General features: G+C 40.0%; 1 protein-coding gene across 2 annotated transcripts in view; it reads right to left on the bottom strand.

Annotated features, from left to right (window-relative positions):
• The window catches only part of ORC1 (origin recognition complex subunit 1), a 31859-nt gene that overhangs the window by 12054 nt on the left and 4550 nt on the right, over positions 1-15255 (bottom strand). Inside the window, exons 3-10 of one of the 2 annotated variants that reach the window (XM_081258514.1) lie at positions 14786-14860; positions 13997-14093; positions 13220-13347; positions 11480-11658; positions 9994-10312; positions 3304-3673; positions 2305-2406; positions 1507-1702 (exon numbers count right to left, since the gene is read on the bottom strand). In XM_081258514.1, the coding sequence (XP_081114640.1) occupies positions 1507-1702; positions 2305-2406; positions 3304-3673; positions 9994-10312; positions 11480-11658; positions 13220-13347; positions 13997-14088 (1386 nt within the window). In that variant the 5' untranslated portion in view covers positions 14089-14093; positions 14786-14860. The remainder of the gene's footprint in view (positions 1-1506; positions 1703-2304; positions 2407-3303; positions 3674-9993; positions 10313-11479; positions 11659-13219; positions 13348-13996; positions 14094-14785; positions 14861-15255) is intronic. The other variant, XM_081258515.1, reaches the window with a different exon arrangement.

Raw genomic sequence — 15255 nt, 5'->3', positions numbered from 1 at the left:
TACTTGAAGAAACCTCCCCAGATTTGTCCACTTCAAACCATAGGGCCATTCAGTTCCGGCCCACAGACCGACTCCACCATTCTCTTTTTTTCCTTGCTGCTGGCTCATTAGAGCAGGCCTGCTACCCAGTAGTATTCATGGTGTTTCCACAAAGCACTCCCTTTTGTGGGGGCATTTCACCTACCCACCCTCTGCTTGTAGCCAAGCTATAAAGTGATAGTCTCTACACCTCTTCCCAAACGCAGAACAGCATTTAGACCCTGTTAACAGCTTAACATCTATTAACTCTGGAGAAAACAGGAAAATAATAACAAACCTTGCTGAGAAGGTTTTTTTTTTTTTAAAAAAAGGTGGACTTCTGACTTTTTTATTATGCTAAAGAGCCCCTCACCCACCCACCCCCCCGCCCCTAAATCCCTTCGTCTGGGTGGGACCCAGGAGATGCAATCAAACCAGATCATTCGGGTGAGCTATTCTACAAGACTGCCTCGTCCAAAGGTGATCTATTGGATTTCCTTCCCTAAAGGTCTTTTCTTTGACTTCAACCCAAGCCCAATCACATTTTTCTTGATATGGGAAAATGGAGATCAGCTTTAAAAGGCCCCTAATTAGGCATTTCTAAATTGTTCTAAACAACAAGATGCTCCATGAAAAATGTCTCCTACTATACTAATGCCCTCACAATAACATTAATAAGTTAATGGCCTTGAGAAATCATGTGATAATGAAACCAATTTAACTTTGTTTAATCCAAGCATTTCTCAAACATGTTTGAACACAGTAAGACCCTCTTTTCTTAATAGCTTTCAATGCTCTGCTAAAGTTCCACAGAAAGCAGAGAGACATCCATTTACCTCTCCCATGTTTCTGTTACACAATTCATTACCAACACCTAGTAGTGCTCCCTATTCCTCAAGTGCATTGAGTGGCACAACAAAACCAATGACACGGCTCAGCAGCCTTGGATTCAATACCCACTAAGCACTGACTACGCACAAAGCCCTCTGCCAGCTTTCAAGGGAAATGCAAAGACGAGGAGTCCGTTCTTACAGTTCTCGTCCTTCCCTCAGGCAGTTTGGCTCTTGGCCATTCGGTTCCGTATCTTAAAAGGAACTTGGACTCAAATTTTATCACTGTCTACTGGGTTCATTTTCAGTCCTAGGGTTCACGTAGAACTTTTCCTCCATGAATACACAGGGAACTCTACTCAATACTCTGTAATAACCTATATGGAAAAAGAATCTGAGAAAGAATGGATATATGTATATATATATAACTGAACCACTTTGCTGTACACCTGAAACACAACATTGTAAATCAACTATACCCCAATATAAAATAAAAATTAAATTAAAAAAAAGAAAAAGAACCTTTCCTCCATGAATACTCCAAGTGGCATAGCTTTGAATATGACAGACCTATGCTCAAAACCCAGCTGTTATTAGTTGTGTGACGTCAGTCACCACAATTTCTAAATTATGAGAAATAAACCTAAAAGAACCTTACGGTTTTCTTTGGTGTCTTGGAGCGGGTCTGTAAGGATGACTTCATGGAAGAGCGTAGGTTCCTGGACACATTGCTGGGTGTTCTCCTTGGAAGAGGGGGTGTGGAAGCCTCTTCCTCCTCACTGTCAGAGTCTGAAATCTCGGCTACCGGCAGAAACTCTTCCTCTTTTTGGTCACTTTTACTATTACCTAAAAACCTGAATGGTAGGACACATTATTTTCTGATATTCAATGTTTGAAGTCTACATAAGAAGCTCCTAACAGATCAGTGTGGATTCGAGGTATTGCAGAGTCTCTCCTGCAACCGAGCAATATCAGATGTGCTCCTCTTCTTGGGCTCTTGCTACTGGGAAGCTCTATTAAGGGCTTTATTTATATTATCTCATTAAACCCTGCAAAACTTTGTGACTTGTTTATTATTACTCCCATTTTATAGATGAGGAATCCAAGGCTTAGAAAGGTTAAGTAACCTTCCCAAGGTTACACAGATAGTAAATGACAAAGCCCAGGTTCAAATCCAAGTCTATCAGAATCAAAGTTCATGCTCTTAGGCACCGCACTAACAGTCTTGCTGGGTGTGATGATTATGGGGCCCTGGGAGCCACCTAAGGCCAGGGCAGTGTTTCTTGCCTCTTTCAAACTATGATGTTTATGTGAAATTAACATAATTCCAGACATACTAGGTAAATGAGAATTTCAGTGGATTAGCAAACAACAAATAAAAAGAGAATTTAAGAAATAGGATTATAGATTTCACAAATGGCAGGATGTTTTTATGCCTGCCAAGCAGCAGTCTTACCTAAGCTGCTGCCTAATCCGATTCAAAGTCAAGAGAGAGCTCTTTCTGTGGATACGATGGGGAGTAGAGGTAGCTTCATCCTGAACTGGTTCTTTGGCCTCCCTGCAAGACACCACAGCAAGGTTATGGAAAGCAGTTTTGGGCACCAGGGATCAGCGGCAGGACTAGAAGATAGTCAGGTGGCCTGACTGGCTCCTATTCTTTCTGCAGCTACTTTGGAAGGAGCTAATCACACTGTGCTAAAAAGTTTGTAACTGAAGTTTGACTCAAACCCAGAGATTAAAGTTTGCCAAAAGCTTATCATTTAAATCAGACTCATCACCTCTCCAACTAGAGATCAGAACATACTAATCCTAGGCAGAGTTTCTTATCCTTTTTTAATTTCTGACATATCAATGAATTTACTGTCCACTCAAGGTTAGCAGAAATGCAGCTATATTTTCAATACAAAGCATTTATCAAGCAAACTAGGTAAGCCAGGTGCTGCAGTTTCTGACCAGGAAACATTGAAATTTCAGGCTTGTCACATTCCCTGTGCAGCCCATGATTTATAAACATTGCCCAATGTCAAACTGTAGAGTTTTTTCTAGATGCATTATCTTCTTGTACTGTATGTATTTGAAAATGGCTTCCAGTTTAAAAGAAAAAAAAAAAAACTTAAGAAAATCACTGTTAAAATGTGGCAAAGAGCCACAGCAAGTAATGAAATCCAGGACTGTGAAGCAGTTCAGGTTTGGGAAATTATCTTCTGGAGCCGTGATCCCCAAAGGACAGATGGGTATATCAGAATCAACCAAAGAGCATCTCAAAATGCAGATTTCTGGGCCCAACACTTGGAGGTTAATTTCCTACATCTAGAGAAAGGCTCAGAAATCTGTATTTTGGAAAAGCTGGTGATTCTGTGACACAGGCAGATTTATCGGCTGTGACCCACACTTTTCACATCATGTGAAGGATCTGGATTTGCTCTGTTGGAGGCAGGGGAGCATCCCCAGTTACCTCTTTTTGATGTTTTCTGGTTTCAGAATCACAGAAGGCACCACCAAGGATTTCTGTCCCCTCCTGATAGGAGTAAGTGTTCTTTCTTCACTAGTCTCTGTCGTTTTCAAAGCTGGGACTCGAGTTCTCAGGATCATGCAACCATCAGGTGAAGTCTTCTTGTCATCCTTGGCCCAACACTGCTGAATCTCTCCAGCTTTCTCTGGGGTTTTCAGAGCTGGAGATGAGTTCTGAGGACCATCAGGCTGAGACCTCTTTGAAGGTGAGGTGATCTCAGAGAAGGCCACTTTCCGTTTCATTCTTCCAGAAGACTCCAATGAGGCCCATGAAGTCTGCTGGGAAATCCTAGTGTTATATGTCCTAGGGAAACCTAAGTTCAAGAGAAATCACCATAGACAATGTGTGAATTTTATAACTAGCACTATATACACCCCTAATCTCTTTATAGATAAACTCATTCACTGAGTGATACAAAGACATGAGTTATCCATATTTTGAATTATTCTATGCTTTCTTTTCCTGTGCCAGGTAGCTCTTATTATTTTTAGTCTCTCTCTTAAATTCTACGAGTAATTTTGCTAGCTAGAACCATACGTCAACAGTTAAATCAGCTTTTATAGATAAATGTTCAGGTCAGGTTTTCTGTGAAGTAATCTACCAGAAGAGTGGTTCTCAGCCAGGGTGATACTGCACATCCTCAGGCCCCATTCAACAGCATCTGAAAAAATTTATACCAATGGCTCTGTTGAGTAATACCAAGTCCTAGATTTTTCTTAACCCAGATTATATCTACCAACAGAGAGAAGATGGGCCCCTGGGGGTGGGGGTGGGGGGTAACCAACTGGGTTCTAAGAATACACAGAGCCACATTTGGATCTGCTCCTCTCTCACCATAACCAAAGGCACCAAGAACCTGGACATTCATTCATAGATAGCAATTGAGCTATTAAAAGATATGTGGGACTTCCCTGGTGGCTTAGTGGTTAAGAATCTGCCTGCCAATGCAGGGGACACGGGTTCGATCCCTGGTCTGGGGAGATCCCACATGCTGCGGAGCAACTAAGCCTGTGCACCACAACTACTGAGCCTGCGCTCTAGAGTTTGCAAGCCACAACTACTGAGCCTGCACACCATAACTACTGAAGCCCACATGCTCTAGGGCCCGCATGCCGCAACTACTGAGCCTGCGAGCTGCAACTACTGAAGCCCACGTGCCTAGAGCCCATGCTCTGCGACAAGAGAAACCACCGCAATGAGAAGCCCGTGCACCACAATGAAGAGTAGCCCCCGCTCGCTGCAACTAGAGAAAGCCCGCATGCAGCAACGAAGACCCAACGCAGCCAAAACTAACAGGGCAGATGATACACATAAACGTCTATAGTATGAAGTTTAAAAATTGTCCTAAAGCACCTAGCACGGTTTATTAGCTGTGCTAATAAACACGGCTTTTGAGACAGACCTTGAAAGAAAGGCAAAATTTCAACAGAGTTGAAAGGGGAAGGAGGGGAATAAGTGAAGAGAATAAATGAGATTGATGTGAGCTAAGGCAACGAGGCAGGAAAGCACTGGGCAGGAGTTCACTTTAGTCATAGCACAGGGTGTGTGTGGAATAGCTTCAGACAAGGTAAGGAGTCATCTAGTACCTGTGTGGTAAATATGAGGGTAACTCATGTCTAGATTAATGTAAAAATGTCCCAATGTCCTGGTCCCCTCATGCCTCATTTCCCCATCTTTCTGTCAAAAACAATCCAAAATATTTTCATCATATCTGCCTCATCTAATTATGTAACTGTGTCAAGTTTAAATTTTTTACCCTAACTTTCAATATCCTACAAAATCAACAGTGAAAAAAACACTCAATTATTTCTAAATGGTGGTATTACAAATTATTTCTCTAGTAGTCTTCTGCATTTCCAAAATGTTTTATATGTTTATATTCAGCTCCTAAACATTTGTATTCTTGATAGCTCCTACTAAGGAGCTATCAAGAATGCAAATAACTTATACTCAATGAACTTGGCACATAAACAGAAAAATTAAGGACACATAATAGGATGAGGATGAGCTCTCAGAACAGCCATAGAGTAGCTTTCAGATATATTATTACTGAAAAAAGTTAAGATGGAAAAGAATACATCCAGTATAATACCCTACTGGGTAAGAAAGAATGGGAAATAAAACTATAATAAAATAAAAATTATATGCATGTTTGTATATGACTGTGTATATATATATATGTCTATGTGTGTTTTATCTGTTTATTTTTGCAAAAACCAAAGGAAAAATAAACCAGAAACTAATAAAATTGATTACCTACAAAAGATGTGGTAGAAACAGGGAGCAAGGGTAAAGAAAGGAATGGGGCTTATCTGAGTACACTTGTCTTAAATAGTTTTGACTCTTTAACTATGCTAATGTTTTAAATGTTTTGAAAATCAATCAAAGATGGGAAAAGCCCTAAAATTAAACAGAAATGAAAGAACCTAACTGTATATCACCAATAAAGTAACCATTGGTGGAAGAAAACATTTTAATCAAAGTAACGTTACTCCCTCAGTGGAATATATTCTAAAGGCATAAAGAACTGCAAATCAATTTTGAATTGGAATTATGGAATGTGGGAAGGATGGAAAGAACCCCATGGTATAGATTAGAAGTATGAGTATGAATTTAAGAGTTTTAATACTATATTATAACAAATATATATATACATGTATTTCTTAGCTCTTCCACTAAGGATCTAAAAGCTATGTCACCTTAGTAGCTAAGCTCTTGAATTAGCTAATTACAGGGCTTAACATCACTAATCATTAGGGAAATGTAACAATGACATACTACCTCACACCCATTAGCATAGCTACAATCAAAACCACAGAAAATAACAATATAAAACATAATAATAACAAGATCTAAATAGTTGGTGACGATGTGGGGAAATGGAACTCTTGTGTGTTACCGATAAGAATGTAAAATGATGCAGCTGCTATGGAAGAGTATGGTGGTTCCTCAAAAAATTAAACAGAAAGGAAATTTTACCCCAAATAGCCAAAGCAATCTTGAGAAAGAAAAACAAACCTGGAGGCATCACAATCCCTGATTTGAAACTATATTACAAAGCTACCGTAATCCAAACAGTATGGTTTTGGCACACACAGATCGATGGAACAAAATAGAAAGCCCAGAAACAAACTCACACATATATGACCAATTAATTTACAACAAAGGAGTCAAGAACATACAATAAGGAAAGGACAGACTCTTCATTAAATGAGGCTGGAAAAATTGGACAGAAGAATTGAAACATGCAGAAGAGTGAAACTGGACTACTATCTTACATCATACACAAAAATTAATTCAAAATGGATTAAAGACTTGAATGTAAGGCTTGAAACCATACAACTCTTAGATGAAAACATAGGTGGTAATAAGCTCCTTGACATGATTTTTTGGATCTGACACCAAAAACAAAGGCAACAAAAGTAAAAACAAACAAGTGGGACTACACCAAACTAAAAAGCTTCTGGACATCAAGGAAACCACCAACAAAATGAAAAGGCAACCTACTGAATGGGAGAAAATATTTGCAAATCAAATATCTGAAAAGGGTTAATATCCAAAGTATATCAAGACCTCATACAATAGCAGGAAAACAAACAATGAGATTAAAAAATGGACAGAGGACCCGAATAGACATTATTCCAAGTGAAGCTATACAGATGGCCAATAGGTATATGAAAAGGTGCTCAACATCACTAATCAACAGAGAAACGCAAATCAAGATGAAGTATCACCTCACACCTGTCAGAATGGCTATCATCAAAAAGAAAACAAATAACAAGTGTTGGCGAGGATATAGAGAAAAGGGAACACTTATGCACTGTTGGTGGGAATGTAAATTGGTGCAGCCACTATGGAAAACAGTATGGAGGATCCTCAAAAAGCTAAAAATAAAACTACCATATGAGGGACTTCCCTGGTGGCGCAGTGCTTAAGAATCCACCTGCCAATGCAGGGGACACAGGTTTGAGCCCTGGTGCGGGAAGATCCCACATGCCGCGGAACAACTAAGTCCGTGCACCACAACTAATGAAGCCAGCATGCTCTAGGGCCCGTGTGCTGCAACTACTGAAGCCCGCACGCCTAGAGCCTGTGTTCCGCAACGAGAAGCCACCGCAATGAGAAGCCCGTGCACCACAATGAAGAGTAACCCCCACTCACCGCAACAAGAGAAAGCCTGCACGCAGCAACGAAGAACCAATGCAGCCAAAAATAAATAAATAAATTTATTTAAAACAAACAAAAAACTACCATATGATCCAGCAATTCCACTTTTGCGTACTTATCTGAAGTAAACAAAAACACTAACTTGAAAAGACAAATGCACCCCCATGTTCACTGTAGCATTATTTCCAATAGCCAAGATATGGAAACAACCTAAGTGTGCATCAATGGATGAATGGATAAAGAAAATATTGTATGTGGGACTTCCCTGGTGGTCCAGTGGCTAAGACTCCACGCTCCCAATGCAGGGGGCCCGGGTTCAATCCCTGGTCAGGGAACTAGATCTCTCATGTCACAACTAAGAGTTAGCATGCCACAACTAAAGATCCCTCATGCTGCAACTAAAGATGCCACATGCTGCAAGGAAGATACCATGTGTTGCAGCTAAGACCCACTGAGCCAAATAAATAAATAAATATTTTTAAAAAAAGGAAATAAATGAAGCCAATCTTACATAAACTTTAAAAAAATAAAAGAAACTGTGGTATGTATATACAATGGAATATTACTCAGCCATAAAAAGGAAGGAAATCCTGTTATTTGTGAGACAGATAGACCTTGAGGGCATTATGCTAAGTAAAATAAATCACACAGAGAAAGACAAATACCATAGGATTTCACTTATATATGGAATCTAAATTAAAAAACAAAAATGAAAACCAAGCTCATAGATACAGAGAACAGATTGGTGGTTGTCAGAGGCAGTGGTTGAGGAATTGGGCAAAATGCGTTAAGGTAGCCAAAAGGTACAAACTTCCAGTTATAAAATAAATAAGTCATGGGGATGTAATGTACAGCATGGTGACTACAATTAATACTGTGCTGCATGTTTGAAAGTTGCTAAGAGAGTAAATCTTAAAAGCTCACATCACGGGCCTCCCTGGTGGCGCAGTGGTTGAGAGTCCGCCTGCCGATGCAGGGGATACCGGTTCGTGCCCCGGTCTGGGAGGATCCCATATGCCGCGGAGCGGCTGGGCCCGTGAGCCATGGCCGATGGGCCTGCGCGTCCGGAGCCTGTGCTCCGCAACGGGAGAGGCCACAACAGTGAGAGGCCCGCATACCGCCAAAAAGAAAAAAAAAAAAAAAAAAAAAAGCTCACATCACAAGACAAAAAACTGTAACTATGTATCATGACAGATGTTTCTTTTTTTTTAATTGAAGTATAGTTGATTTACATTGTTGTGTTAGTTTCTGGTGCATAGCAAAGTGACTCAGTTCTATATATATATATTCTTTTCCATTATGGTTTATCACAGGATGTTGAATATAGTTCCCTGTGCTGCCCAATAGAACCTCGTTGTTTATCTATTTTATATATAGTAGTTTGTATCTGCTAATCTCAAACTCCTAATTTACCCTTCCCCCACCCCCTTTCCCCACTGGTAACCATAAGTTTGTTTTCTATGTCTGTGAATCTATTTGTTTTGTAAATAATTTCATTTGTGTCATATTTTAGATTCCACATATAAGTGATGTTATATGGTAGTTGTCTTTCTCTGACTTACTTCACTTAGTATGATGATTTCTAGGTCCATCAATGTTGTTGCAAATGGCATTATTTCATTCTTTTTTATGGCTCAGTAGTATTCTTTTGTATACATATATATACAAATATATCACATCTTTATCCATTCATCTGTCAATGGACATTTAGGTTGCTTCCATGTCTTGGCTATTGTAAATAGTGCTGCTATGAACACTGGAGTGCATGTATCTTTTCAAATTAGAATTTTCTCCAGATATACACCCAGGAGTGGGATTGCTGGATCATATGGCAACTCTATTTTTAGTTTTTTAAAGAACCTCCATACTGTTTTCCATAGTAGCTGCACGTATGGTGATGGATGTTAGTTAAACTTACTGTGGTAATCATCTCACAATATATACAAATATCAAATCATTATGTTGTATACATGAAACTAATATGTTATAATGCTAGATGTCAATTATATCTCAATTTTTTTAAAAAAGGAAAATTTGACACATGCTACAACATGATGAACCTTGAGGACATTATACTAACTTTATTAAACCAGTCAGAAAAGAATAAATACTGTATGATTCCACTTATATGAGGTATCTGGAGAAGTCAAATTCAGAGACAAAAAGTAGAATGGTGGTTACCAGAGGATGGGGCATGAGGGAATGGGAAGTTATTGCTTAATGGTTGGAGAGATTGTTTCGGAAGATGATGGGGATGGTTATACAACAATGTGAATGTACTTAATGCCACTAAACTGTACACTTAAAAATGATTAAAATGGTAAATCTTATGTGATATATATTTCAAGAGACATCCAATTAGTACTTGGCTCACTGCTGCACTAACTCAATACTGTAGCATGAATTAATATGTTATCATTTTCCTTTAGCCTCAGTATTGCCCACTGTGACCCATTTTACACTTACTGCTGAGCTCCAGCCTCTTCCTTGCCCTTGGGGTGACAGGATGGGAAGGAGTTTGGCGAGATTTGGAGGTAGAGTGCCTTGATTCAATCCTTTTGACCACATGTTCTGCTGTGGTCCAAGAAGGGCTTTCTGTACTTTTAGTTTTGGCTTCCATGGACTTCTGGCATCTAGGGTTGCCTTCTTGTAGCTTATCCAACTGTGCAAATAGTTCTGGAGGTAGTGGTTTGAATTTTTTCTCATTCCAAGATAGTTTAACAAAGAATGTCTTCTCATTTTTCAGATCCATGGGTATCACTTCATCTGGGGCTAAAGCTACTACCTGAATTTAGGAAACATAGATGATAGAAAGAAATGAGGACCCAAAGAGTCAACGAAGGCTCTATGAGAGCTATGATTAAAGAGCATTTAAGTCTGCATTCTTACCTGGAACAATTACTTTTCTAAACAAAAGAGGCACGGACATGGCATAGCATATTTCCACAGAGCCCTCCTTGCTGATATCCATACCTCATGTTGTTTTCTTTTCTAGTCCATTCTATTCACCCGTGCCAAGGTTTCCCATAAAAACTTCTCTAAGCATGCCCCCCTGCTCAATAGTCTACAATGGCTACCCACTCCACAAGATCAAATTACTTAAACTGATTTTCACTGCCTTCTAAAAATCTGACCCCACTTTACCTCCTGAGTGCTCAGTGCTCTTCAAAATGGCTTTCCACTACTAGTCAAGCTTGGCTTGTCACAGTCCTGCTCATTCCCACCACTGTGCTCCTGCCTACACATGCCCCCTACCTTTCCAAATCCACCCATCTTGCTGCTTCAACTTCTACATCTGCCTTTCACTTCTTCACTCATTTAACTCAGAGATAAATTATTCTGTGGCCCATGATATGCTGGGCCCATAGACCATGCCAAGCCATGGTCTCCCTGCCCTACCAACCACCTAATCACCATGTGACCACACTTCACATCCGGATCTAATCCCATTTTGGGGGCCTGAAGTAGCTTGATAAATAACCCATATCCTAGTCTCCAAACCAGTGTCTCAATTCAGCCTACAACTCTTTAAACCTGATTTATCATAAAATCTCATAACACACATTTGCCTGGAGCAATTACACTCTTTGTACTGATTCACTCAAGGTGAAGTCCTCATTTAAGCAAGCATGTTCAGCCTCAAAGTGCTTTATGCCTGCCACAATCACAGCTAAATATAATTTCCCACTGAGATACATCTGCTAATTCCTGCTCATCCCTCAGGTCACAACCTAATGTCACTTCCTCCAGGAGGCTCCTAACACATGGTAAGTGCTCTCAATAAATATTTGTTGTTGAAAGGGAGTAGGCAGGCAAGCAGAGAAGGTGACAAACAGGAAAAATGCGTTTCCGTGAGGTAAATGAGAGCCAATAATATCCTGGAGATCATGCAGTTTAGGAATCAGCCAGAAATAAGCTTCAAGATAGAACTGAGGATCAAGGCATCACCTACCTGCACGTGGCCAATGATGGTCTCGGCATTAATGTTGCTGTTACAGGCAGGGTAATCATACCAGAATATCTCTCGTGCATCAGGCTTCCGGCCCAGCAAATGCCGTTTACAGACAGGGACTTCACAGAATCGGATAAACCATTGTACTCGAGCACGTTTCTTGGAATAAGGTTCAGAATCTAGGAGGGATAGATGGAAAAGGTAAGGTTAAAGATAATAAACATTCTCTTAATCCTCACAGTAATCCTACAAGGTAGGTACTATGGCTGTCTCCCTTTTACCGGTGAAGTGATCACATTTCAGGGCCCTTAAATCATTTGTCAAAGGTCACAGGACCAACCAGCGGCAATCTGACTCCACCCAGCACCCACATTCTTCTCACTTTGCTCCACGTCCAAATGGTGCTATCGGTCATCACATAAATTGTAAAAGGCGTTTGAGAGGAGCAATTCTAATCACAGTTACTGAACAAGTTTTGCAAATCAAAACAAAACTCCTAGCAAGACACAGAGGATCAGCCACTGAGATGACTTCTGGCAAACATATGCTTGCAATCTTCAGCTTTATCATCATAATATACCATTAACATCACTCCATACCAGTGTTAGCTCCAAGTGAAAGGACATATACTCATTAGTGCCACCATCATCACTGCCTCTTCTCTTCCTTAGCTCTCTTCAGAGAAAGACTGAAGCCATCCAATGTAGCACAATACATGGTTCTAAAATCTATACACAAAGGCCCAAACCTCAAATACAAAAGCCCATCCTGCTGATGTGCTCCCCCTAGTGGATGTTAGTTTGACGAAGTTTTCCTCCATACTTGTTGAATACCCTCCCGAGTATCTCTATAATGTAAAATACCTTCATCCACTCTATCAGTTCCTTCTTTTAGGCATACAAACTGCCATAGGACTAGGACTAACTTCCACATACTACTCCTCGCCTAGCTTTTGAAAGAAGCCGTTTTGTATAGCTTAAATTGCTATCCTTTTTCATCTTCCTTTCGGAGTTCTGCTCCATTCCCACTTTTCTGTGCTCTTCTCTGGTCTGCAGAGGGTTAACAGCTAAGAAAATCAGCTGCGGCTGTGAGTGTGGCCTTGCAGGCACCAGTTCACACTACCTTCCCTTTTGCTCCTCTAGCCTTAAGGGCAGTAGTGGCTTTCTGCACTTACTGATCTCTGGGAAACACCACTGTTTGCTTCTCCAGCCTTTTCAACACTTGATACACAAGTCCCTCTGGGTAAATAAAACACCTAAAGTGTTTCTGTTTTTCTGACTGACCGTCAACCAACTGATACACCCACCCAATCCAACTTACTGCCTCCCTAGTAAAAGTAACTTTGCATTTGCAAAATTACTAACTTCCTCATGCCAAAATTAAAGGACACGTCTCTACTAGAGTACAAATCACCTATTATTTCCCTTCCCCCTTCTTCCTAAATTCATCCTTTCTCTCCACTCCAACAATCCTGCCTTCATGGCCATTCTTACCCACTCCTAAAAATAATGCAAAAGCTAAATTCTTGAGCCCTCCATTCCCATTTTTACCCAATATTGCTCTAGTGAGTAAAGACATTCACTAGGTGAAAGAGGGCACAGCTGGTGCTTAAGTGACCCCATAGGCACACCCTATATACTGCTATGAACAGAAGAATCAGTAACCACCCCTGTTCCCACCACAGAGCACTTCCCAATCATTAGTGACAAGGAATACTTTTCATTCCAGCCCCAAACTCACCGTCTTCAAACAACTCAACCAATTTAGCAACATATGGATTTTCATCATTATCCCCTTCAATCAACACAAACTGTCCAACTTGGAGGTCAATCTCAGGCAAACAACCTTCTATTTTCACACTCATTTCCCTAGGAAATAACAGAGAAACATGTTAGGAAATCTCTTAGGGTGGGCCAAGCTCTTCAGACCCCTGGGCACAGAGGAATGTGCTCTGTAACTAGAAAACCCCCTGAATAGTTTCTCTCTTCTGACCAATCCTACTAGAAACCAATTTACCAGTAAAGTCACACGCAAGAGTAGATAACATGAATTGAATGAACTGTTTTAGCATGGATGATTAATCCAGAGGCCTTAGGATGAACCCTAACTTCTCTCAGTTATTGACAAAGAACAACAAAGGCTTCCTAAGACATGAAAGCTGCCCAGTAACAACATCAGATTGTTCAGAGATGTCTTGGGCTAAGAGGATGTAGTAACAACATCCATCCTACCCTGTTATCATGCAGAGTTATACAGAACCTATCTTAAATAGATATGACATTATCATACATATCAAATTTTATTAACCTGACATAATATCTTCCTGTATCACCAGCTGCTATATTGATGCTAACATCTTCTTCCATCAAACAAACCCACACCCCCTTACAATCAATTCATATTCACTGTCCCTCAATCCTCAACCTATAGTACCTAGAACACCCTGGATACAAGTTATTAACAGCTCAGCTTGAAGAAGCTATTAGTTCCAGTCCACCAAAGGACTCTATCACTCACTTGTAGGTTTGGTAGCGCAGTTTTCGATCCAATGGCTTGCCAACCCATGAATAAGTTTGTCTGGTCCTCAGCCTTGTAGGACAGTAGGCCATGGCTCCTGTGTAAAAGCCACTAACTCTGAGTTAACATGACATGCTCTGATGGATTCTAGGGAACAGTCCCTGCCTTCAATGGGTTCAGCCTTCTTTTCTGCCCCTGCTACACTCCCACACATTTTAGACTTAGGAAAAAGAAAACTTTTTTGAGGAAAAAGTCAAGCTCTATGAAGATCAAACATAGGCAATTCAGTATCATCTGGTACTATGCCTTATCTCTTCCTATCCAGGGAAACAGAAAGGTCAATATGTAAAAAACTATAGATGTTTAGAAGTACTTACTAGGTACAAGGCACAACGATAGATGTGAAACATCTAATAACGTCAAACTAAAAGACAGTGATACAGTAGTTGTAAATATCTTTATAACATTTATAATCTAGGTAGGGATAAAATATAAACACACGAAAGGACAACTAACAGTGCAAAGAGCCAAGAGAAAGCCAGAGAGACTACTGCAAGGTAGAGGACCAGGTCTTGTGACTGTTCAGGGAGGAAGGATTTCTTAAAGGGGTTTTCTAAAATGAATGTTAAATAAGGGGTAGCTATTGTGAAGATGGATGAAATGAGGGTTTCCAAGGGATGGAGGCAAAAACATGCAAGGGGCATTTGGGGGAATGGCAATGGATTTTATCAAATGTATCATTCCGCTTACCTTAAAAACAAAACAAAACAAAACCCCAGGGTCACTAACCTGTACTGCTCTGGCAGTTGGAAGGGGTCTTTTTCTTTGCGGCTGACAGGTCCTAGATATTAATATTGTGAATAGCTGAAACGAAACAACTATATTAAAGTACATGGGAAAAAAGACATTTTTACTGACAATTCTGAAATGAGAATGAAAAATCCAAACATATTTGACAATCCTCTTTACAATTTGGAAGCTACAATCTATCAGTCCTAATAATAATGCCAATTCATTATCTTAAGTTTAAGTTATTAAGAAAACAATCCTTTCCTCTAAATTCAATACTTTTCTTTTAGAGCTAAAGTTTGACAAAGCTGGGGTTAAAAAAAAATTTTTTTTTAATCCAGTCTGACAGAATTTCTCTGAATTACTGCTAGAGGGACCAATAATTTCAGTCCATGTTGAAAACAACAGAATTAGAATAGCATATTGACATCCTGATTAAATAATCTGGTTTCCTAAAGTCAGTAGCATTA

The sequence above is a fragment of the Mesoplodon bidens genome (assembly GCF_964165515.1).
Source record: "Mesoplodon bidens genome assembly, chromosome: 2".
Lineage (NCBI taxonomy): Eukaryota > Metazoa > Chordata > Mammalia > Artiodactyla > Ziphiidae > Mesoplodon > Mesoplodon bidens.
The sequence above is the reverse complement of the archived record's forward strand: the minus strand, read 5'-3'. Positions and strand labels throughout refer to the sequence as shown.